The 25,698-nt window shown below is 46.5% G+C and overlaps 1 protein-coding gene across 4 annotated transcripts in view; it reads left to right on the forward strand.

Moving 5' to 3' along the window:
* The window catches only part of URB2 (URB2 ribosome biogenesis homolog), a 132,148-nt gene that overhangs the window by 9,709 nt on the left and 96,741 nt on the right, over positions 1-25,698 (forward strand). For all 4 annotated transcript variants that reach the window (XM_033938058.1, XM_033938057.1, XM_033938060.1 and 1 more), the window contains exons 2-3: positions 1,223-1,360; positions 16,311-16,487. In XM_033938058.1, coding sequence (XP_033793949.1) covers positions 1,235-1,360; positions 16,311-16,487 — 303 coding nt within the window. In that variant the 5' untranslated portion in view covers positions 1,223-1,234. The remainder of the gene's footprint in view (positions 1-1,222; positions 1,361-16,310; positions 16,488-25,698) is intronic.

The following is a 25,698-nucleotide window of genomic DNA, read 5'->3' on the forward strand; positions in this document are numbered from 1 at the left end:
GAGCTTGCGTTAGTATTTTCCGTTTAGCGCAGGGTTTGCATGCGCTAAAAACGCTAGCTCACCTTAGTAAAAGGAGCCCTTAGTGTGGAAGGGAGTCCACTTGGCCATGTACTGAAGAGTGACAGTATGTCATTGGCAGAGCCAATTGTGAAATGTTGATTTGTGTATTCATTTATGCTATCATGGTGTGTTGAATATGATTTTTATTGTATGCATTATACTTGGTTTAATAAAAGTTTGAAACTTGAAAAAAAAAAAATTGGGGGGGGGGGGAGGCAGAAGAGGGCTTTGATGTGTAGAAATATAATTTTCTCTTGCCTCCCCTTAGAGCCACCCCAAGTATTTCTGTCTAGAGACACCACTGGTTCAATCTACATAATTTATTTTGGTAGACTTTCTATATTCTTGTCTTAACAACTTTTGTGTTTCTGTATTTACTTTAAATTTGTTATTGGAGTATGAATTTAAACCTATTATAATACTTATCTGTCAGTGATGGATTTTCCATGGAGGAAGAGTTATTTGCCTCCTTTACTCATGGCCTTTTATCCTCATTGACTGGATAATAATAATAATTTGTGCTGCATAGTACTACTGTCTTTATTGTACATATTTCTATGCTGGCGATACATGACCTCCTTTATCTCATCTTTATTTTTGCTGTAGGATAGTTGTTCTTTCTCCTAGAACCCAGCAAATTAATGTATCAAAACTGAATGCCAGCTCCTCTTGTCTCTGGGCCGTTCTCCTGCCTTTCAATTGACTTTCTGGCCTTATTCACCTTAATCATACCCTCTTGTATTATATTTTTAGCTTTCATTGGTTTGTCTGGTTGTTCCAACTCATTCTTCCTAGTGCCCCTTTCTAGATATCTTCTTTTTCCTTCTGCATCAGCCTTTCTTGTGATGCTTCTTTCCTGGACCCCTCTTTCACAGTAGTTGCCTTTCCTGTGGTGCTACTATCGACATCTTTTTCTCTTCTAGTTTCTTTCTATAGAAGCCTTCACTTATGTTGTCACTGACATACTACTTTTCTTTGATTTTTCCAAATTAGGGATCTTAACTTTGCAGAAGTTGATTTTTGTAACTTTTCCTGTGACGGTATTACCCTTTACCTAGTATATGAATAGTTCTGAAATTGTCCTTCTGATGAACATAGAAGTTACTTGCCTTGCTGTGTGTACAGAGATTGATTACCTTTGTTTTATGTGGTGTTATTATAGGTAGATGTCACCATGGCTGCAATTTACTCTGGTATTTACCTCAAATTGAAGAGCACAAAGACACCCTGGGAGGACAGACTGAAATTGGCCCACTTTGCATGGATCTCACACCATTGTATTCTTCCAAACAAAGAACAGGTAGCTAGTTGTTTTGTTTTGCTTATATAGACTTTTTTTCCTAAACTCTTAATTTGTTTTGTTTTGCTTATATAAACCTTTTTTCTAAACTCTTAATTTGTTTTGTCCAATGGAATGTTGGGAAGAAGTTAGGCATAGATACATAGGGGATTAAAAATCTGTCTGAGTGAAAATAGCTCTTTGAGAAATGAAGTTAATGGGAGAATTTTATGTGGGGAAAGCTTTGGGGGATATACTGAACATTCAAACATGGGTCTATGTTGGATCAGGGGTTACAGAGAAATAAAGTTCCCATAAAAATGGCCTAGTGTTTTTCTATGAGAGAGTCAATTGCAGCAGCCTCAGAATGTGTTTATAATGACGTCTAATAGCTACATAGTTTATCACACTTGTTTTTTATTTTTCTAATCTCACAAAATGTGAAGAATTTATACACAAGTGCTCAGTACTTTGACACACACACACACACAAATATTTTGGGAAAGAAAATTGCTCTCTGTTCTATTCATACACCCAATATTTATTCCCATAAATTATTTTCTGCTATATTGGCAACATTGACTTCTTTACAGGGATATCAGCTAATACTAGGAGGAGATTTTAACATTACAACTGAGTCATCTATTGATTATAACTCTCCAAAACCCAGACATAAGGGTGCTGAAGGAAAGGGTGTTAACTTTCTTCTTACTGAGCTGGGGCTGTTAGATACCATGTAACCCAGTGGTCTCAAACTCAAACCCTTTGCAGGGCCACATTTTGGATTTGTAGGTACTTGGAGGGCCAAAAAAAAAAAGTTAATGTCTTATTAATGAAATGAAAATTTTGCATGAGATAAAACTTTATAGTTTATAAATCTCCCCCTCCCCGAAGGCTTGCATGTTCCCCCCCTTTCTTTGCAGTGTCCTCCAGCTTCCCCCTGGCCTCCTGGACTTAATTTTAGCTAATTACCGCAGCCTACAAAGAGAATCACTGGTGCTGTAACGTTCCTTGCAGGCTGCCATCAACCTCCATAGCATGTTCCCTCTGTCGCGGTCCCGCCCCTCATCTGACGTCAGGGGCAGGATCGTGGCAGAGGGAACATGATGCTAAGGACAACGGCAGCCTTCTAGGATCACTACAGCACCAGCAATCCTCTCTGCAGGCTGTGATAATTATCTGAAGGTAAGAGCTGGAGGCCAGGGGGGAAGCCAGAGGACGCTGCAAAGAGCAGGCAGCACTAGTGCAGAATAGTACCTGGCAGGCCGTGAGTTTGAGACAACTGATGTAACTTATTCTGGGCTCCTTGGGGAGAGAACAGGATATAAATTGAATAAAATAAATAAATATATGACCCTGATGAGCACCTTCTTTTCTCAGGTCCATAAAGTATATGCCAAGTTGGACTATATTCTTGTGGCCTCCATTTTGCTTTCTGGCACTAGAGATGCAGGAATTGATAATGGAGTAGTATCGGATCACATTTTGGCCTGGGCAGACCTGGGGTTAGTGCAGAGCAAAGCCCCGGGAAGATATAGAATGAATCCAATTCTTTATTTGGATTCAGAGGCATGGACTCAGTAACTCACTGGTAATGCTCCCACACATGTTGATCCCAGGAGGCAAGGAAGGCCATTAAGAGGGGAAAGATAATAGAATACATTTGGACTCATAAGAAACAAGATGTGGAACTCATTTCCCTCTCCTATCAATTGCATTCTTTGAGGAGATCCCCTATGCACAGGCTAGTATCAGGCAACATTGTACTTCAATAAGGAAACAAATTAATGAGACTTAAATCAAAGAGCGATGAGCGACATAAGAACATAAGCAATGCCTCTGCTGGGTCAGACCTGAGGTCCATCATGCCCAGCAGTCCGCTCACGCGGCGGCCCAACAGGTCCAGGACCTGTGCAGTAATCCTCTATTTATACCCCTCTATCCCCTTTTCCAGCAGGAAATTGTCCAATCCTTTCTTAAACCCCTGTACTGTACTCTGCCCTATTACGCCCTCTGGAAGCGCATTCCAGGTGTCCACCACTCGTTGGGTAAAGAAGAACTTCCTAGCATTCGTTTTAAATCTGTCCCCTTTCAACTTTTCCAAGTGTCCTCTTGTTCTTTTATTTTTCGAAAGTTTGAAGAATCTGTCCTTCTCTACTCTCTCTATGCCCTTCATGATCTTATAAGTCTCTATCATATCCCCTCTAAGTCTCCTCTTCTCCAGGGAAAAGAGACCCAGTTTCTCCAATCTCTCAGCGTATGAGAGGTTTTCCATCCCTTTTATCAAGCGTGTCGCTCTCCTCTGAACCCTCTCGAGTAACGCCATATCCTTCCTAAGATACGGAGACCAATATTGGACGCAGTATTCCAGATGCGGGCGCACCATCGCCCGATACAATGGCAGGATAACTTCTTTTGTCCTTGTTGTAATACCCTTCTTGATTATGCCTAGCATTCTATTTGCTTTCTTAGCGGCTGTTGCGCACTGTGCCGTCGGCTTCATTGTCATGTCCACCATTACCCCCAAGTCCCTTTCTTGGTTACCCTCATTCAATAATATCCCTCCCATCGTATAGTTGTACCTCGGGTTTCTGTTTCCAACATGCAATACTTTACATTTCTCAACGTTGAACTTCATCTGCCATCTCGCCGCCCATTCCCCCAATTTGTTCAAGTCCCTTTGCAATTCTTCGCATTCCTCTTTAGTCCCAGCTCCACTAAATAGTTTTGTATCGTCCGCACATTTTATTATCTCACACTTCGTGCCTGTTTCTAGATCATTTATGAATATATTAAATAGCAGCGGCCTGAGCCCTGTGGAACACCACTCGTGACCCTCATCCAGTCCGAGTAGTGGCCCTTCACCCCTACCCTCTGTTTCCTACCCGCCAACCAGTTTCTGATCCATCTATGTACGTCTCCGTCCACTCCATGGTTCTTCAGTTTCCGGAGTAGACGTTCATGAGGCACCTTGTCAAAGGCTTTTTGGAAATCAAGGTATATGATGTCTATGGGGTCTCCTCTGTCCATCCGTTTGTTAATTCCTTCGAAGAAGTGCAATAAGTTCGTTAGGCACGATCTCCCCCTGCAGAAACCATGTTGGGTTGTTATCAAAAGTTTGTTTCTTTCCAAATGTTCATCGATGTGTTCTTTAATCAGTGCTTCCGCCAGTTTTCCCGGAACCGAGGTCAAACTCACTGGTCTGTAGTTTCCCGGGTCACCTCTTGATCCTTTTTTAAAGATGGGCGTGACATTGGCTGTCTCCCATACCTCCGGGATCATGCCTGTTTTCAAGGATAGGTTGCAAATTTGATGTATAAATCTCCATAAGTGGGGCAACAAGATTGGTCAACTATTAGCAACATATAATTAAACACAAAACAACTAAGCAGGTAGTTACCTGGATTAGAACCTCATTGGGCTCTCTAGCAACTAAGGCCATGGACATCCAGACTACATTTGTGCAATTTTATCAGAATTTATATGATAAAGGGCACTATGATGCTACTAATAGAGATTTATTTTTTTCAAGATCTGGCACTTCCAACCTTGATGGCAGACCAAACTGCAAGTCTTAATGTTCCTATTTCAGGGCTAGAAATTTAGCATGTGCTTAACAACTTTAAGCTCACAAACTTTTTCAAGTCCAGATGTTTGATCCTTTTAGGGATCTTTGATAAGCTTTGTGTGTACCGGGGAGGGTGATTGGCAGATTTGCTCTTGCCACAATAATGATGTTAACCTAAGCCGAGAAGAGATCAAGAGCTTTAGGGTTGCTTATCATCTTCTCTCTTTATTGAACCAGGATGTTAAATTATTGCCCGATTGGAAAAACTGCTCTCTTTTATACAATGGATCAGACAGGGTTTGTACCTGGCCACTATGGCTCTCTAATATTCTCAGAGCATTACTTGCTTGCATAGTAGAGGAGGTAGGCCAGGAGATGCCATTATTGTTAGCCTGGTTGTCAAAAAAGCATTCAGTAAGATTCTTTGGGACCATCTCCAGGTTTGGTTAACTTATCATGTAAGGTACGACTAACTTTCAATATGTTAACTGATGCGAAACGACCTGGGATAAATGTCACCTGATCAGAATGAGTCAACTGGGGAAGATATCCAATCAGTCAGTCTGACTGCCATGATAGAAACTAATATTTTTATGTCTTGATTTAAGTGAGATAGGCCTGTAAGACCCTACTAGCTCTGCTTGGATAAAACCGTTATATGTACACATGATCGAGAGACGAACCTGTATCCTGGGTGGATCTGATATCATTACACATGTGAATGAAGGGTTGCACTAGTAAGTCCTGTAAAGTTTTGTAGAATTTAGTACCAAGTCCATCTGTGCCATTTTGTAGAATTTAATGTTAAGTCCAAAGAGCGCCCTTGTGCTGCGTGTTCCGCTACGCATGCTGGGGAGGCAGGAACCTTCAGCTTTTGACCACCTTATTAATGCTGCCAAATGACTGTTGGGATGAATAGGGGACGATTTTAACCTCTTGGGGTCCTGAGATACAGCGCCAGTGCCTAATAAAGATTGTGATGGCCCCAAAGCAAAAAGAAAGCGCTCTAACCTTCCTCTTGAAGGGGGTTCTTGGTCCTCTATGCCTTCTGGGTCAGCTGGAGAGCGACCACCTACACAGCCTCCCCATATTCCAACATTTGCTTCTCCATGGAGGCCCATATCTTCCCCCAGACACCGACATCTGGTCAGACAGGGTTCCTGAGTTGATGATCTGGATGCTTATCCTCTCTCCCTGGGAGATGCCTTGGTCAGAGACTATGCGACTCTGGGCGACGTGGCACAGGTGACATGGATCCACTGAGCGACATGGATCTGAGTATTGTTGCGGAAAAGGGCGAGGTCCCCTCAGTTCACAGGCTGTTCAAGTCTGCTGCTCTGACAGATCTGCTCACTGAGTTTCTGAAGGAACTCAAAATTGATCCCCCTCAACCTACTTCCCATTGTTCCCTGTTGAGCGAGGTCCACTCTCAACCTTTCCATAGCACCAAGATATGAAAGTATTGATTTCTGAGCACTGGGATAACCTGGAGGGCTCCCTTAAAGTGGCAAAAGCAATGTCCAAGCTATATCCTATGGATTAGAAGTTTCAGCAAATGTTTGCTATGCCTAAAGTGGACTCTCTAGTGGCTCAGGTGACCAAGTGCACATCCCTTCCCAGTGAGAGAGGCATAGTGCTTAAGGATCAATAGGACTGACATGTTGCTGAGGAGGCAGTTTGGGCCTTGTCTCTGGCAATTAGGGCTGCTATGGCAGCCTCCTTTGTGGCTTAAGCATGCGACTCTAGATTGTTTGACCCAAGCAATCTAGACTCTAGATTGTTTGTGCCTTCTGATCCTCTTTCCCTGCCATTGCTGGTGGGAGTGGACTATGTGGCTGATACCTCCTTGTATGATCTGCTGAGAGCAGTGGGCAAGGTCTCAGCTTATTCTGTGTCTGCTCGCAGAATCTTGTGGATCAGACTTTGGGCTGGGGATTCCATGTCTAAAGCCACGCTCAGCAGACTTCCTTTCAGGGACAACATGCTCTTTGGCCAGGGATTGGATGACTTCATGGCTAGCATCCAGGACCGCCATCCGAAGTCACTGTTGGCCCATGAGTCCTTTTGAGGCTCATGCCGTTTGCACCTTTTCTTCTCTGAGTCCTCATCCCAGAGATCCTTTCACAGTCCACAGCAGAGATTCTCCAGGAATAGAAAATCCCAGGACTCCACCTCATATTAAGGTGGGGATAGCCCAAAAAGTCACAACGACGCCAAGCATCCTGCCTCCCCATGCAAGATAGGAGTCAGACTTCTGGACGCATAGGAGGCTATCATGAGCGACCAATGAGTTCTGGAAGTCATCAGGGATGGCTACAAGTTGGAGTCCCCTCTCTGCTGGCAGGCAGACCAGGTCCAGGCAACCCTCTAAAGGTTGCTGGACATTTCAGGCTGTTGAGCAAGCTCCAGATAAATATTTGGGCTCCGGAAGATACTTCATATACTTCGTTGTGCCCAAGAAAGACTCAGAGGATTGGCGACACTAGACTTGACGGAGACGTATCTTCACATCCCAATATTTCTGGAACTGAGCATGGGTAATTGGACGCCAGCGCACTCATTAAGCTGCAGTTACCAATTAAGCTACTAGCTTTCACTCAAGGTGTGAAAAAATAATAAATATATGGAAATCACACATAATGCAAACTTTATATAAAAAATTAAGTATTGTTTTTATTATTTTCATCATGGACCTCAAAAGATTGGGTTGCGTTATCTGGGAAACCTGTACAGTGCCAAACGCTGGCTTTCTGACAAGGTCTCAACTTGATAATGCGTTGCTTTCCAATACAGTGTTCTCCCCAGGGCCTTATAGCCGGGTGCTGCGCCCGGCTAATTTAGATGACCACCCATCGAATCCTGCTGCTGCCGCCGATGCTCCTTCCTGGGCTGACTCGTCGCCGAAAATTTTGTTTTGACACCTGCCTTTTTTTTTTTTTTTTTTTGCCAGCATGCTTTTACTTGCTTCAGCCCTTCCTCATTGCCGGGACCTGCCTACTTTCTGTTTCCGCGAAGGCAGGACCCGGCAGTGAGGAAGGCCCGAAGCAAGTAAAAGCAGCAAGTTGTAACTTCCCTCCGGGACTCTTTCGTGTGCGTGCCGGCTTCCCTTCTCTTCCCCCCCCCCCCAGGACACTATTTCCAGTTTCGGAGGGAAGCCAGCACGCACACAATAGAGCCCCGGAGGGAAGCTTACAACTTGCTGCATTTACTTGCTTCGGGCCTTCTTCGCTGCCGGGTCCTGCCTTCGCAGAAACAGAAAGTAGGCAGGATCCGGCAACGAGGAAGGCCCAAAGCAAGTAAAAGCAGCAAGTGTAGTGGTATACCATTTGAGAAAAACAAACACCGATTCTGCTTGCTCTTTTAAAGCTCCGATCCAAGCAACCTTGGTGCCTATTGTGGAAGATAAAGTGGTCAGCCAGGAAGAATGAAATCAAGAAAGTTCAAGTTTAGTCAAGCTGTGATTTGAACTTTATAGGCATTTGTTTTTCATCCTTTAACTGGCAGGCAGAAGGATGCTCCATTTATTAATCTTGCAAAATCTGATACAGGAAAAGCTAGAAGTGCATCAGGATTTAAGGAGCTTGGGGTGTGCAAATCCACTTAATGCAGAAATTACAGTAAAACGAAATCACTTTTCTATTTCACTGCAGCTCTATGAGGTTTTTCGAGCTAATGTTCTTTTGCACTTAACTATAGTCAAATGATGGATAGGAATATGTTTATTTCATTTAAGCTAAGGGAAAACAATATTTTTTCTGAGTATCCTTTAAATAATGGTTCACATATTAATTCAGCCTGTTTTAAGGCTGGGTTTTGTTTTTCACATTATTGCTTCTGTTTTTATAATCCTTAAAAAATAAGGGGCAATTCTCCAAGTGGGTTCTTCCTCGTAGGCACCCTGAGACTGTACAGGGAACGCCTATTCTATAGCAGTAAATGGGCTCCCAGGTTCCATTACAGAATGGTAGCATATAGCCTTAGATTCAGGCACCTTACAGTTAAAGCAGTCATAGAGCTGATGTAACTAAGCATGTCCAATTGTGGGAGAAATGATTTTATTTTCAGTTTAGTGATCAAAATGTGTCTGAGAATTTATATCTGCTGTCTATATTTTGCACTATGGCCCCCTTTTACTAAATCGCAATAGCGTTTTTAAGCACAGGGAGCCTATGAGCATCGAGAGCAGCGCAGGGTATTCAGCGCATCTCCCTGCGCTAAAAACCGCTATTGCGATTTAGTAAAAAGGGAGGGGGGTATATTTGTCTATTTCTGTATAGTTGTTCCTGAGGTGACATTGCATAAAATCATCTGCCTTGACCTCTTTGAAAACCTGTGGAATATAAATGATAATTAACATTTTCTCTGCGTACAGTGTGCTCTGTGGGTTGTTTTTTTAAAATTTTATTGTTGGTAGATCATTTTGACTTGGTCATTTTTAAAAGTAGCTCACAAGCCCAAAAAGTGTGGGCACCCTTGCTGTAGAGCCATTTCTTGTATGACTGGATCAGCTATATTTATCTTTTTTTTTTTAGTTGTTTAAATTCATGCAGAAATAAATAGCTAGATTGAACCTAATGACTTCATTAACGCCTTTCCCTTTTTTTAACCTCTATACCATTTGAAAGAGGGCAAATACTTCTTAAATTTAGTAAAAATATTCTGGCACAAGTGTCAAACCTTAAAAAAGGAAGTCATATTGAGCATTGGAAAATAATAATAATAATTAACTAATAAAAATAGTACACATTTAGGGCTCCTTTTACTAAGTTACAATAGTGGTTTTAGCATGCGCTTAGTGTGCGGAGAATTGCCACATGCGCTAGATGCTAACGCCAGCATTGAGCTGGCGTTAGTTTTCCCACATAGCACAGGGGTTTGCACACGCTAAAAATGCTAGCGCACTTAGTAAAAGAGGGAGTTAATTTTCCCCACCACCAAATTTCCCTATCCCGCCCCACCCGGTTACTTTTTCATGCCACCCGGCTGGAAAAAATTTCTGGGGAGAACACTGCAATATATACCTTTTGTCCTACATGACATCATTGGCTGTCAGCCAATCTATTAACAGATGTTGTCCTTAAAGTTGGACAAAATCTTTTCTTTAACATGAAATAAAAGTTCCAGAAATCATATTTGTTTGTTTACATTCATCCTTGAATATACATTAACATTTTATAACATATTCAATATTCTTTTTGTCCTTCTTAAAACTTATTTCAGACAGTTTGTCTATATATCAGGCAAGCTGCTGAAATGTTCTCAGCCTCATCCTGGAGGAGGGTTACTCCCTCCTCCTGCTTTTAACAACTGACAGTTTCAAATTACACTGATACTCACACAGAAGCTTTTCTAAGAGTGGGCTTCATGTGACCCCCTTTCTATGCTAGAGACTGCTACAGGTCTCTGATTCTAACTTAACCATTTCCAGATGCTGTGTTCAGGATTTTTCCTTAGTGTTCTTTTTATAAAACATTTCATTTTTAGTACATCTTCTTTCATATATATTTTTCATACATACATCCACACTTGGGGCCCCATCATCCATAGTTTCACACATTATATGTCATTCATATTTAATGCATGTTATAGTTCAGTTTGGGATATGTAATCTAATATGCTCTTCCTAACCAGCCTAAGGCACATCTGATATCAATTAGAACCACGAGACTAAAAGCGGGAAAAACCTGAACAAAGACTAGGGACATAGGCTGAACACAAAATGGAGTAAAGCCAAGCAGAAGACATAGAAAAACAGAGATGGAGTTCTTTGATCTAGCTTAATAGCAAAGTATATAAAAAGAATATTATTATGCTTTTCCTTAATGCTAATCTGTAGTGTGTTTTTCTGGCCTTGGCCATATTCAGATTTTTATTCACCAACTTTTCGTATGCTTCTATTGGGCGTGGCCTTAACTAACACATATGCTTGTATCTAACTAGAGTTACCCAGAATCATACGAAAAGCAGGCATTTTGTAGAAAAACTCCACAAAATACTGCACTATCATGTCCTGACGTCCATTCCATTACCATCCCATAGACATCGCCCCCCCCCCCCCCCCACTGGCCACGAGCCACTAGTCCTCAGGTACCACAAGCACTTCCTTCAGTTAATGTCCTGAAACAGCATTTTCAATGTAAAGCACTTCCATTTGGCCTGACTACAGCCCCCGGACCTTGACCAAGGTGATGGTTGTAGTGGCGGCTCACCTCCACAAACTGGGTTGTCTAGTCTCATCAGAGCGCCCTTGCGGGAGGAAGTGGAGAGAGCGGTTTAGAGCCTCTTAATGACACTTCAAGGTCTATGATAGATTGTCAACCTGTAGGAGCCAGCTGCAGCCCATTTAATCCCTTGCGTATCTGGGTGTCCGATTTGACACCGAGAAAGGCCAAGAGTTTCTTCCAGAGGCACACAGACTGAAACTTGGAGCCAAATTTCAGCTCTCCTGGTGCAGTAGTTTCCGTCAGCCTGGGATTATATTCAGGTCCTGGTCTTGATGGCGGCAGTGATAGAAGCGGTTCCTTGGGCAAGAGCACATAGGAACCCCCTATAGCACTCTCTTCTCTCTTGCTGGTCTCCACAGAGGGACCCCCTCTGCATGTTCGCCTACTCTGGATGACGGAGGCCCACTTTAGCATGTCCTGGTAGAGGTCGCTGTCCTAAGGATCAGCTCTTGGACCATGCTGAGAACAGATGCCAGCCTACTGGGTTGGGGAGCGTACAGCGAGGATCATCCAGTGTCATTGATCTATCAACAGGCTGGAGCTCTGGGCCATCTTGTTGGTGCTGATTTCAGTTTCAGGTTATTGAACAAAGCGATCAGAATATTTTCCAACAATGCAACAGCAGTGGCTTATGAAGTGGTTCCTCTCACCTCAGGTATTTCAGAGCAACATCGACTGTTGGAACTGCCTTACATTCGATCTCATGGCGATAGCGAGCATTAAGAAAATGGTGTATTTCTTCAGCCGCAGATACAAGCATGGAATTGCCGGGATCAATATGCAGGTTCAACCTTGGCTGATAAATAAATTCCTATGCATTCTTTCCCTGGCCCATAGTAGGGAGAGTTCTGAGAACGTGACCAGGAATCCACCTTGGATGCATACCCAGTGCATCTTCAGATCAGCCACCCTCTGAGAATTCAGCCATTTCTAGGACTCCTCTCTCAAGGTCCAATTGTCCTGCAAGATCCGGAGCGCTTTGGTCTCATGGCATGGGTCTTTAATAGCACTCAGCTCCGAGCTGGAAAGGTTACTCTGACCTGGTTATGTGTGCTATTTTGAAAGCCAAGAAGCCTGCCACATTCGCAGCATACACCAAGGCATGGGATACCTTCTAACGGTGCCACAAGGAGTAGCTGGATCATGCAATGGCTTCTGTATCTGCTGTCCTGTTCTTTCTTCAAGAAGGTCTGGATATGGGGCTGGCGGTTTGCTCACTGAAAGTTTAATTGACTGGAATTTCCTGTTTCAGGTCCCAGAGTGCCAGATGTTCTCTTTCTGCACACCCGGATGTTTCAGGTTCTTGAAGAGTGCTCTAAGGCTGCGGCCCCTGGTTCGCCATCCCAGCCCTGTCCATTCTGAAATCTGAACATCATGTTGGAAGGGCTCTCAAGGGCTCCATTTGAGCCCTAATAGACTTGACTATCAAGGCAGTGTTTTTGGTTGCCATCATTTCTGTGAGGTGTGTCTCTGAACTGTAAGCCTTGTCATGCAGGGACCCTTACCTGCATATCACAGAGGCTGGGGTTTCCTTGAGGACGGTTCCTTCTTTCTTGCCAGAAGTGGTCTCAGCATTTCACATCAACCAGGAATTTCATCTTCCAGCTTTCCAGCCCTCAGATTGCAAGAAGGACAAAGTCATTAAGGTATTGGATGTCCAAACGGCTACTTGTATTACCTGGAGGTTGTGAATGACTTTTGTGTCTCAGACCACCTCTTCATGTTGACAAATCTGACTAAGAAGGGGAGACCAGCTTCCAAGGCTACCATTTCAAGATGGATCAGGTCAGCTATTTCGTCCTGCTACATTGCCGGTGGTAGGCAGCCTCCATTCGCGCTTCAAGCACATTCGACGAGAGGGATTGCCTCTTCCTGGGCTGACTATTCCTCTAGTTGAGATTTGCCGGGCGGCAACTTGGTCGTCCCTTCACACTGTCACCAAATTTTATAGGGTAAACCTAGCATCTCAAGAGAACTCCTCCTTTGGAGCCTCAGTTTTGAAGGCAGGCTTATCTCTCCCACTTGGGGGTCTGGGAATGCTTAGGTAGGTCCCTTGGTTCAGCAAACCATCCCTATTGCACTGGAAAAAGAGATTAGGTTCTTACCTTGATAATATCTTTTCCGGGAGATATGGATGGCATGCTGAACCCCCTGCCCATCATTGTTGATGTGCCTTTCTGGACCTTCTGCTACTTGAAGTCTGCATCTCTGGCTTTTCTGCCAGTTATAGTGTATTGGAAGACATTGTATATTGCCTGTATATAGTTACTTGGGGTTTCCCCAGAGTTCCACAGTTTCTTATGGCCTTTTGCTAATAAAGATTGTTGTTTCTTTCCTTTCCGTGCCGTATTTATGAACAGATCAAAGTCTTGTTGGGGGGAGTTTCCCCATTCTCCTTCTCCTGTTCAGCTGTTGCGGGCTTTGAAACTAATTGACTGGGAGCAGCAGGGAGGGAGAGGAGGTACTGAAAATAGTGATTAGTAACTTCTGCAATGGACTCATGGGAGCAGATGCAAGACTCTTGGTTCAGCACACCATCCCTATCTACTGGAAAAGATATTATCAAGGTAAGAACCTAATCTCTTTTTATATATTGTTTGTCAAAAAAGTTTTAACTGATATTGCTCTATTGTAACCCTGATGCAGCCTGAGAGCGATAAAGGATCACATCTTTCAAAGAGATTTATTTTAATACATTAATACTTTGTAAGCATTTAAACATGTGTATCATATTTCCCCTATTCCTCATTTCCTCTAGGGTTGGCACGGAATTGGAGGTCACTGATGACCCCGAGCAAGATCATGATTTGTAAGATTTTGGAGCATATATTTCCTAAGTAAACTGACTGCAATGAGAAATGATGATTAGGAAAATTTTAAGGAAGGTTAGAAACATAGAAACATAGAATATGACGGCAGAAAAGGGCTGTAGCCCATCAAGTCTGCCCACGCTAATGACCCACCCCCAGACTTCACCCGGCTAGAGATCCCACATACATATCCCATTTCTTTTTGAAATCGAGCACGCTGCTGGCATTAATCACCTGCAATGGAAGTTCATTCCAATGATCGACTACCCTTTCAGTGAAGAAATACTTCCTGGTGTCGCCATGAAATTGCCCACCTTTGATTTTCAGCGGATGACCTCTTGTGGTTGAAGGTCCTTTAAGAAAGAAGATATCATCTTCCACCTCGATGCGGCCCGTGATATATTTAAAAGTCTCAATCATGTCCCCCCTCTCTCTACGTTCCTCGAGCGAGTATAGTTGCAGTTTATTCAGTTTTTCCTCATATGGGAGGTTCTTGAGTCCCGAGACCATCCTGGTGGTAATTCGCTGAACCGACTCGATTCTCCGCACATCTTTTTGATAATGTGGTCTCCAGAATTGAACACAATATTCAAGATGAGGTCTCACCATGGATCTGTACAGGGGCATTATGACTTCGGGCCTCCGGCTGACGAAACCTCTACGGATGCATCCCACCATTTGTCTAGCCTTGGATGCAGCTTTCTCCACCTGCTTGGCAGTTTTCATATCTGCACTAATGATTACTCCCAAATCACGTTCTTCCCTAGTCCTAGCTAAGGTCTCACCATTCAGAGTGTAAGTTCTGCATGGGTTTTTGCTGCCAAGGTGCATGACCTTACATTTTTTGGCATTAAAGCCCAGCTGCCAAGTCGAGGACCAATGTTCCAATAAGAGCAGGTCCTGCTCCATACTGTCGGGTAAGGTGCTGTTATCTACTATGTTGCATAGTTTGGCGTCGTCGGCGAATAGTGTTATTTTACCTTGAAGCCCTTGAGTCAGGTCTCTTATGTATATTTTGAAAAGGATCGGTCCCAAGACCGATCCCTGTGGCACTCCACTGGTCACCTCCGATGTATTGGAGGGGGTATCATTAACCACCACCCTCTGGATTCTACCGCTTAACCAGTCATTGACCCATGTCGTCAATATCACTCCCAATCCCATCGAAGTCATCTTGCTCAACAATCTGCGGTGCGGGACGCTATCAAAAGCTTTGCTGAAGTCCAAGTACACGACGTCTAGAGACTTCCCCATATCCAGTTTCCTTGTAACCCAGTCAAAGAAGCTGATCAGATTGGATTGACAGGACCTTCCCTTTGTGAATCCATGCTGCTGGGGATCCTGTAGATTCTCCTCGGTCAGGATCGTATCTAATTCTTGTTTAATAAGTCTTTCCATGAGTTTGCTCACTATTGAGGTGAGACTGACCGGTCTGTAATTCGCAGCCTCCGTTCTGCAACCTTTTTTGTGCAATGGAATGACGTTAGCTGTTTTCCAGTCCATGGGGACTTTTCCGGTACTTAGGGAAAGATTGAACAGCACGGATAGCGGTTCCGCCAGGACATCACACAACTCCCTAGAATCCTGGGGTGTAGATTGTCCGGTCCCATGGCTTTGTTCACCTTGAGTTTTGATAGTTCACCATGGACGCTGCTGGGTGTAAACTTGAAGTTTTGAAACGGGTCTTCCGAGGTTTGCCTTGCCTGCAGTTGTGGACCGGTCCCCGGCGCCTCACAAGTAAAGACTGAGCAAAAGTATTCATTTAGTAGTTTGGCTTTATCAGAATCCGTTTCTGCATAGGTTGGAAGCCCTTCACTATCTGGGCTTCAAGAAATGTTACAAAGGGGAATAGCTGCTTGGTGAATGCACCATGAAGGGGAAAGGAGGAAGATAAGGGAAGTATATTGGAAGACAGAAGGATTACAAAGGTAGTAAAAGGGTAAGAGGTGTGTGAAATAGAGAATGACACGGGGGACAAATTTTTCCCCATCTCGTCCCTGTGAGTTTTTGTCACTGTCCCTGCCCCATTCTTGTAAGCTCTGCTTTAACTGCACAAGCCTCGAACACTTATAATTTTAAAGTGTTTGAGGCTTGTGCAGATGAGGATGGAGCTTGCAGGAATGGGCAGGGCCAGGAAAAGAACTCGCGGGGATGGGGAAAAATTTGTCCCCGTGTCATTCTCTAGTGTGAAACTTGTTTCCAATATAAGAGATTGTAGTATTTGATATTTTTACTCAAGTTTTCCATACAAAGCACAGTGTCAATCTAAAAAATAGATAAGTAATACATTTTGAGCAATCCTTTCTCTTCCTTTAGTAAAATAAGGTACTTCACAAAATGATATTGTTTTGTGTTTCCTACCCATGCAGGTATTATTAGATTGGGTGAGTCATGCCCTTGTTGGATATCATACTAAGAAGCTGGAACTAGATGAAGATATTGCTGAGAAGCTATGGGTGTACTTAGATAACATCCTTTGCAGTAGAAAGTTGGAGAGTTTCACGAAAGATGGGAAGACAGTCAGCCTTCGCTTTGCAATTGCACAGGTACACAGTAAAGCTTTCTTGGTGTATAGAGTGCGCATGTAGATAACATCTTGGTTTTACAAAACTTTGTTTCCCAACAGAGACAGAACAGGGGACAAAAAGCATATATGAACTGAGCTCAAAGTCATCAGTGCTAATGTAAATATCTTTGCATACTTCCAGTATAGAGGAATTTTGAATTCCAGTTTTGATATATGCACAACATTAGGGATAGACAGGCCATATTATAGACAAATTGATGGATCTGAGCAGAACAGAAAAATTAATGTGCAGAGGTTGTTCCTGAGGTTTGACCATACTACTATGCTATAGGACTCTTGAGTTTTGAGTCTTCTTACTGCTTAATACTGCTTTGGTGTGTGCATATTACAGAAGTTATATACAGTGGTACCTCAGTTTACGAGTGCACCGGTTTGCGAGTGTTTTGCAAGACGAGCAAAACATTCGCAAAATCGGCGCCTCTGAAACCGAGCGCGCTTCTATTTGCAAGCGCTTCCCCCCCGCGAACTGGTACTCTCCCCCCCCCCCGCGATCCGGCACCCCCCCCCCCGCCGCCATCGGGCCCCCCCCCACCGCAATCGGGCACCCCACGCCACGACCTGAGGTCCCCCCAACCCACCCAAACCCTCTTCTTACTTTGCTGTAGCCTCCGCAGCGGCACTGGCACCAGCATGTCCTGTGCGTGGTGCCGGTGCCTGAAGATCTGCTTCCTGTGCTGGGCCTTGAGCATGTGCACATGCTCAAGGCCTGAGAGTTCACGTCGAACGTGAACTCTCACGTCGAACGTGAACTCTCAAGGCCCAGCAAAGGAAGCAGATCTTCAGGCACCGGCACCACGCACAGGACATGCTGGTGCTGGTGCCGCTGAGGAGGCTACAGCAAAGTAAGAAGAGGGTTCGGGTGGGTTGGGGGGACCTCAGGTCGCGGCGGGGGGGTGCCCAATGGCGGCGGGGTGGTGCGGATCGCGGGGGGAGGGTACCGTTTGCGGGGGGGGCCTTCGGGGGGAGCAGCATTGCTGGCCTCAGGGGGGGGAGGGGGGGGGTGGGAACCTATCAAAGCGAGTTTCCATTATTTCCTATGGGGAAACTCGCTTTGATAAACAAGCATTTTGGATTACGAGCATGCTCCTGGAACGGATTATGCTCGTAATCCAAGGTACTACTATACTTTGAGTATGAGATGCAACATTGAGGCTTAGTCTTAGAGAGAGAAGTTTCTCCTCCAGTCTTTGACCAAGGGCAAAAACATGAGTTGCTAAGGCATTTTGCCTGAGAAAGGAGGGGAATCTACAAGCTGATGGAGTGCTGAGTCCTCTTTGCTAGCTCTGCTGATGAGGAATCTGAATTTGTGTTTTGGCTCACTGGAAAACTATTAAAATTATGGTAAAAATTCAGCCTTATCAAAACATGCCTCCATAAGTCTGAGTATGTTCTATCTTATGTAGATAAGATATGGTTAAAATTTGAAGTAGTTTGAGACAAATTTAGAGGTTACTCAAAGTCCTACAATATTCTCATAATGTGGCTGGCTATTCATAAGAGTAGAAACTGTTACATACTTAATGCTAGTTGGATACTAAACAGCTATTCTTTGAAGCAGTTGTTAATGTGAACAACATTTTTATTGTTATTTGAATAATAGCTTAGTACTAGTACAGCAAAAAGTTAGTTTAGTGATAAATAGGCAGTTGAAAACCAAGGTGATATCACTTTTTAGGATAAAAAGTAAAAATGTCAAAGACACTCGAAGCAGTGCTGAAGTATGGCTGCTAGGGAAGAGCACTGTCCAGTTCACATCTTCCAACCAATGGGGATATTCTTTGATTGATGTACTTACACATTGCCAAAATTCTGCTCTGAAAGATGCAGCTCATCTGACCATGTTCAAGGTCTTGGAAATTTTCCAGCATGCAAGAATATCACATCAGCAAATAGACTCAGGGATTTACATATTGATGAAGTTTTATGATGAATATGAAAAGCTAAAAAGAAATCAGCACAGACTCAGTGGATGTGATCTGGTAAATCAAGAAGCCTTCAAAGAATGTCTTGTCCATCTTCTTTTTTTTTTTTTTTTTTGTAATTGTTTATTTATAACAAAGAACCACACACCAACACAGCAGTACAGTACAAAAACAGTACAGTCAATCAATCTGAAGAACAGCAATACCCTCTGATAAAAACCCCACCCCCCCTCCCTCCCAGCCCTCCTAATGCATTAGTCGCAATGAAAATCGAAGAAGACAATTTCTAATCATGCAGAGGCATGATATTTCGTCAAGTAGCATGGTTGGCATTGACACTGTACTTGCAAAGAAGGAAGACAGAAAGAGAGCGTGAGAAGAAAGATTTAGTAAGTTTGCAGCCAAAGTAGAGGCAGAAAATGTCATTGTCAGTAGTTCTGCACAGCCAATTGCTATTTCTTTAGCACTCTCCAGACCAGTAGAGGTTAACTTTACGAATGGGTATATATCTAATCATGACCAGCAGGTGGAGACTGAAAACAAAACTTTGGGACAGTATATCCTAGCCCCTCCTCTCTATTTCCCTCAGTCTTCTTTCAGTCTCCAGCAGGTGTTGAGTGATCTGTACCCATCTCTCTTGGTAGGGCTGTTGGAATTTGTTTAGGGGTTTATTGTCCCTGTTTTTGGCCGGACGGAGCTTGGTCGGGCCCTGTTTGGGGGTCCGTCCGACCTCGGGGGTGTCAAACCCGGCGGGTCACGAGCGGGGTCCCTCCCCCCACTTCCTCCACCTCCCCACATTTTTTTAGAGGAGCCTCAGCAGTAAGCCTTGCCCCCTAAGTCAAGCAAGGCATATTGCTTCGAGAGCCTGTGGAGTCTGTTCTGTAAAAAAAAAAAAAAAAATCCTGAGGTAGTGCTGGGCTGCAGGGTTGTTTCCCTTTAAGAAAACTGTATTTTACTGTATTTTTTCATGTAACCAGCACTTTTTTATAGCTAGGTCGCGTCTGGAGCAATTGTGCCCTTCTCCGGGGGAGTAGGCCACAATTTTAGTCCAGCCGCGAGGCACTCGCGGCCGGCCTGATCTCGGCGGTTTGGGTCGGTGAGGTGGTGGAGCTCCGTCGGCAGCGGCTGCAGGCGCCCAGAGCTCCCCGCCGATGGTGCCTCGCGAGTCGGCTTGGAGCAGTGGGGAAGCCCGGTCTTCCACAACCGCCCACGGAGGGATTCCCCGAAGGATTCCCTCTCAGCTGATTTTTTGACAGCTGATGCCGACTTGCCTGTCTTAGCGGCTGGGACTGTTCAGTCTTCTCAGCCGCTACAGGCCATGGAGGGAGCATTTTTGGCGGGAACTTCGCCATTTTCTTTGTCTGGCCCCTCCATTTTGTCTGCAACCTCAGGTGACCTTCCCCCTGTATGGCGAACACAGGGGCAGGTTTCAGCTTGGACCCCTGCTGGGGCAGGGAGTCCCTGGGGACCCCCAGGGGTTTTTTGCCCCCAATTTATTTTCTTTCTTTGTGCGGACTTTTGGGGGTCCCACGTGCGCCTGGGGGGTTTCGGGGGGGGTTTCCCTCCGCGCCCCCTATGGCTTTGCCTCCCTCTTTTCGTTTGGCGTCCCCTCTTCCTCCTCCCTCATCCAAGCGCCCGCGGGGGGGCTTGGATTGCGAATTAGTGGGCGGAGGAGCGTGTTGGCCTGGTTGAGGACCTGGCTGCTTTGGCGGGCTTCCAGGATCCTCTAGAGGGGACGCCTGTTGGCAGCGGGGCGGCGGGTTTCCCGTCTTCCAGAGCAGATGCGTCCGTGGTGCGCTTTTTTATTCAGAGGGATGAGCTTTTAGACCTGTGTAGCAGGTCTCCTTGGTGCTGCATTTTTGCAGTGGCGCCGCCGGAGACCCCGCGTATGGGGGCCCCTCTGCTTCAGGGGGTCTGTCCTGGTTCCCGCTCTTTTCCTGTGCGTCAGGATTTGCGGGATTTTGTGTTGGCGCAGTGGCCTATGGGCGCAGTTTCGTTTGGTGTGCGCCTTGGCTCTTGGGTATCCCGTCCCGGAGGGAGGTAGGGCTACCTTAATTTCGCCAATGGGGAACGCGGTGGTCTCGGCACTTCCTAAGCGGCATACCGTGCCTGTTATGGACGGTTCTGCTCTTAAGGTCTCGGAGGCGCGTGCGTTAGAGACTCTTCTTAAGTATGATTTTGATGTCTCTGCCTTTGGGGTCCAGGCGGCTGTTTGTGGGGAGCTAGTCGCTCGCGCCGTGTTTCGGTGGGCTGAGCGTGTCCTGGATCGGGAGTCTGATGACTGGTCTCTAGTGGATCAGGAGGTAGCGAAGATTGCGATGGCTGCCTCGTTCCTCTCAGATGCTCTTTATGACTTGGTGCGGATTTCGGCTAAGTCTATGGCATGGCCGCGCGGCGTATTTTGTGGCTGCGCGCTTGGGCGGCGGATTCTGCGTCCAAAGCTAAGTTTACTAAAGTTCCCTTTAGGGGGTCTTTTTGTTTGGAGAGGAATTAGATGAGTTGATTCAGACTCTGACGGACTCGAAGGTGCCCCGTCTGCCTGAGGACCGTGCCCGCCCTGCGTCTAGGTGTGGGGCTGCCCGGGGGCGTTTGCGGGAATTTCGCAAGTATCGCCCGGGGCGTGGGGCTGCTTCTTTCCCGGCTCAGGGTTTTTCCCGGGGTCGGTTCTTCCAGCGCATGCAGCCCTTTCGGGGGGCCCGTCGGGGGGCAGGGAATCCCTCCGCCGGTTCCCCCGCTTCCCGTCCTGCGCAATGACTCCTTGCCGGCGCCCCCTTTGGTTCCGGTGGGGGCCCGGCTGCGCAAATTTTTCCCCAAATGGGCCGAGATCGCGTCCGATCAGTGGGTCCTTGAGGTGGTGCGGGACGGTTACGCTCTGGAGTTTACCCGCTCTCTGCCGGACTTTTTCCTCGCTTCTCCATGTCAGACTCCATGGAAGACGCAGGCTTTTCGTCAGACCCTTCAGCGTTTGCTAGATCTCGAGGCAGTGGTGCCGGTGTCCCCTACGGAGTGGGGCACCGGCAGGTACTCCATTTACTTTGTGGTGGCCATAAAGGAGGGGACCTTTCGGCCCATCCTGGATGTCTCTCGATCTGACGGAGGCCTACTTGCCGGTTCCAATTCGGGCCTCTCATCAGCACTTCCTTCGCTTTGCGATCTTGGGGCGGCACTTTCAGTTCTGTGCGCTTCCCTTTGGTCTGGCCACGGCTCCTCGGACGTTCACCACGGTAATGGTGGTCGTCGCGGCAGCCTTGCGGTCGGTGGGCATCCTGGTTCTCCCCTACCTGGACGACTGGTTGATTCGGGCAAAGTCGTTGCAGGAGAGCTCCCGGGTTACGGCTCGGGTGGTGGAGTTTCTCCGGTCGCTGGGCTGGGTGGTCAACCTTTCCAAGAGTCGGTTGGTCCCGGCTCAGCGTCTGGAGTGCCTTGGGGTTATGTTCGACATCTCCTTGGGGAAGGTCTTCCTTCCAGAGGCCCGGGTGAGCAAATTGCAATCTCAGATTCGCCTGCTTTTGGCGTCCCGGGGTCCTCGGGCGCGAGATTTCCTCCAAGTCCTGGGGTCAATGGCGGCGTCCCTGGACGTGGTGAGGTGGGCGCGGGCCCACATGCGTCCTCTTCAGTATGCTCTGCTCCGGAGGTGGTCTCCCCGGAGGCAAGATTTGGATGTTCCGGTTCCCCTGCGAGGCTTGGCGCGCTGCATTCTGCGCTGGTGGCTCCGGACCCCTCACCTGGTTCAGGGGGTGGGTCTGGATCTCCCGCAGTGGACGGTGCTCCTTACGGATGCGAGTCTCCTCGGTTGGGGGGCTCAGTTTATGGGCCACTCAGCTCGGGGCACCTGGTCCGCGGAGGAGGCCTCCTGGTCGATCAACGAGTTGGAGACCAGAGCGGTCAGGCTGGCGCTGTTAGCTTTCCACTCCCTTTTGCTGGGCAAGTCGGTCAGAGTCCTGTCGGACAATGCCACGGCGGTGGCTTATGTCAATCGTCAGGGGGGCACCAAGAGCACTCCTGTGGCGCAGGAGGCGGCTCGGCTCATGGTTTGGGCGGAGTCCCATCTTCTGGACCTCTCGGCTTCTCATATAGCCGGGGTAGAAAATGTTCAGGCAGACTTCCTCAGTCGTCACTTCCTGGATCCAGGAGAGTGGTTTCTCGGCGCCGGAGCGTTTCGGTTGATAGTGCAAGATTGGGGGCAGCCCCTGATGGACCTGATGGCCACGAGTGGCAACGCCAAAGTGCCCCGCTTCTTCAGTCGTCGCAGGGAAGGGCTGGCCGAGGGTCTGGATGCTCTGGTCCAGCCGTGGCCAACGGAGGGGCTGTTGTATGTGTTCCCTCCTTGGCCGCTGGTGGGCAGAGTGCTTCTTCGCATTGTTCACCATCCTGGTTTGGTGGTGCTGGTGGCGCCGGATTGGCCTCGCCGTCCGTGGTATGCGGATCTGGTGAGGCACCTGGTAGCGGATCCTCTTCCTCTGCCTCTCTCGGACGACCTTCTGATGCAGGGTCCCATTCCCATGTTCGACCCGTCTCCCTTCTGTCTTACGGCGTGGCTCTTGAAAGGGGTCGCCTTAGCAAGAAGGGATATTCAGACAAGGTGATCTCTACACTGTTGGGGTCCCGGAGGCTTTCTACCTCTCGGGCTTATGTGCGGGTTTGGCGTCTCTTTGAGGAATGGTGTCGGGCGCGGGGAGTGACCTCTTTTCGCGCTTCTCTGCCTAACATTCTGGAGTTCTTGCAGGATGGCCTGGATAGAGGCCTGGCTTGGTCTTCTCTCCGGGTTCATATTGCGGCCCTGTCGGCCTTTCGAGGGTTGGTGTCAGGTCAGCGTTTATCGGCTCTTCCTGATGTGATTCGGTTTTTGCGGGCGGCCAAGTTGCTTAGGCCTCCCCTACGGCCCTCGGTTCCCTCTTGGGATCTTAATCTGGTTCTCTCTGTTTTGGTGCGTCCGCCTTTCGAGCCCTTGGACGACTGTTCTTTGAAGGACCTTTCTTTGAAGGCGGTCTTTTTGGTGGCCATTACTTCTGCTAGGCGTGTTTCTGAGCTGCAGGCTTTCTCTTGTAGGGCTCCCTTCTTGGAGTTTTCTAGGGAGCGGGTCGTCTTGCGGCCTGTTCCTTCCTTTCTGCCGAAGGTTGTTTCTCCTTTTCATGTCAATCAATCGGTGGTTCTCCCGGTCTTGGGTGGTCGGGAGGGCTCTTCTGAGCAACGGCAGCTGCGCAAGTTGGATGTCGGTCGGGTCCTTCGCTCTTATGTGCAGCGGACCCAGGAATTCCGGAAGTCCGATCATCTCTTTGTCCTCCTGGCGGGTCCTCGTCGGGGAGCGGGCGCTTCTAAGGCTACTATTGCGCGCTGGATCAAGGAGACGATTGCTTCCGCTTATCTTCTGAAACAGCAGCCTGTTCCGGAGTTTCTCAAGGCTCATTCCACTCGGGGTCAGGCGGCTTCTTGGGCTGAGTCGTCGCTCGTGCCTCCAGTGGATATTTGTAAGGCTGTGGTTTGGTCCTCCTTGCATTCCTTTGTTCGTCATTATCGGGTTGATGTGCAGGCGCGTCGGGACGCGGTGTTCGGTGAGCGTGTACTGGTATCGGCCCTTCGGGGATCCCGCCCGTGAGAGGGACTGCTTTGGTACGTCACATTCGTAAAGTTAACCTCTACTGGTCTGGAGAGTGCTAAAGAAGGAGAAATTAGGTTCTTACCTGCTAATTTACTTTCTTTTAGCTTCTCCAGACCAGTAGAGGTCCCCACCCTGTCTGTTGTTGTTGTTGTTGGGGCTGTTGCGCGGGCAGTTTTTGGTTTTTGCTGCGGGTTCTAGTATTTTTCTAGGGCCGGGGAGAATTGAAGAACAGCGGCTGTGGCTCGGCTGGCTTAGCTGGCGAGCTGTGGGGACATTCTTCCTTCGGGAATTTCTCCTCTGCATTTTCCAACAGCATTTTGGGTATGTTATTTGTTACTCCTTTTGGAGTATTGTTTTTTTCTCTCTGTTGTTTTCCAGTTCTTGGTTCTGCTTGGCTATTCGGCAGACTGAGGGAAATAGAGAGGAGGGGCTAGGATATACTGTCCCAAAGTTTTGTTTTCAGTCTCCACCTGCTGGTCATGATTAGATATATACCCATTCGTAAAGTTAACCTCTACTGGTCTGGAGAAGCTAAAAGAAAGTAAATTAGCAGGTAAGAACCTAATTTCTCCTTTCTCCTGCTGACTAGTAGATTATCTGATTCCAAGAATATTGCTGAAGTTGACTATGACAATTATTCAAATTCAGATGCTGATCTTGAAGTCAGCAGAACCCCTTGTTCCAGTTCTCTGTCAAAACGGCCAACGATGAACAACCTTTCACATCCTGAAGTTGTTGAAGCTTTAGATTATGTTAATTTGCCAGACATGGGTACCACATTTGTCATTTGTGCTGTTGTCAAAACACTTGACCATGATGCAAACAGAATGACATTGTCAAAAACTCACTCTGATATTCACAATAATAAAAAAAAAGCAATAAAATACAATTTTCTATACAAGACACAGTGGAATCAATCTTAAAGGTATCTGTTTTCTATAAGCTTCTGGAATGCCCATACTTTGCACAGTAGAGGAAACTATATAAATTTATGATGGGATGCCCTCTAACTCCCCATTTAGCAAACCTGTCCTTTCCTAACCCCCTTCTATCAACACAGCTTGTACGCATACAACGGAGCTCCATTAACTGCTCTACAGAAAGTATGTGTGCCAAGCATACAAGACTGCCCACGAAAGGTCATGCGCACATTTGACAGGTTACCAAGCTAGTGGTACGTAAATTTGATGAGGCACGCATTTGACGGGACATAATTGTCTGCGCACATTTGACAGCTCACCCCATTATTCCCTGTGGGAACTTCGGGGATGGTTTGTAAATCGATTTTAAAGTTGTTTTTCACAGTTTCTGAGGGTAGGGGTCAGATCCCCCACCTCCCCAGACCCCAACTCGCTATTTTTTATTTTCATTTTTATTTATTTTTGTCATTTTTGGCACAAATTTGCTACCGGTGGTCATCTTGGATTTTAAACAATATTTTTTTCAAAGTTTTATTTATGCCTCAATACCCCTAGATTTGCTTAAAAATTGATTGGGATGGACTCCCCAGTCCTTAATCTATTGAATAAATGCATTGATTGCACTGGATTGGCAACCGTGTACTGCATGCCTTAGAGCACTAGGGGAGGGGGCAGGAGCTTCGCTCATTGCCTCTTTTAGGTACTTTAGGGCTGGGGAGCTGGCCTGGG

This window comes from Geotrypetes seraphini, chromosome 3 (assembly GCF_902459505.1).
Source record: "Geotrypetes seraphini chromosome 3, aGeoSer1.1, whole genome shotgun sequence".
Taxonomy (NCBI): Eukaryota; Metazoa; Chordata; class Amphibia; order Gymnophiona; family Dermophiidae; genus Geotrypetes; species Geotrypetes seraphini.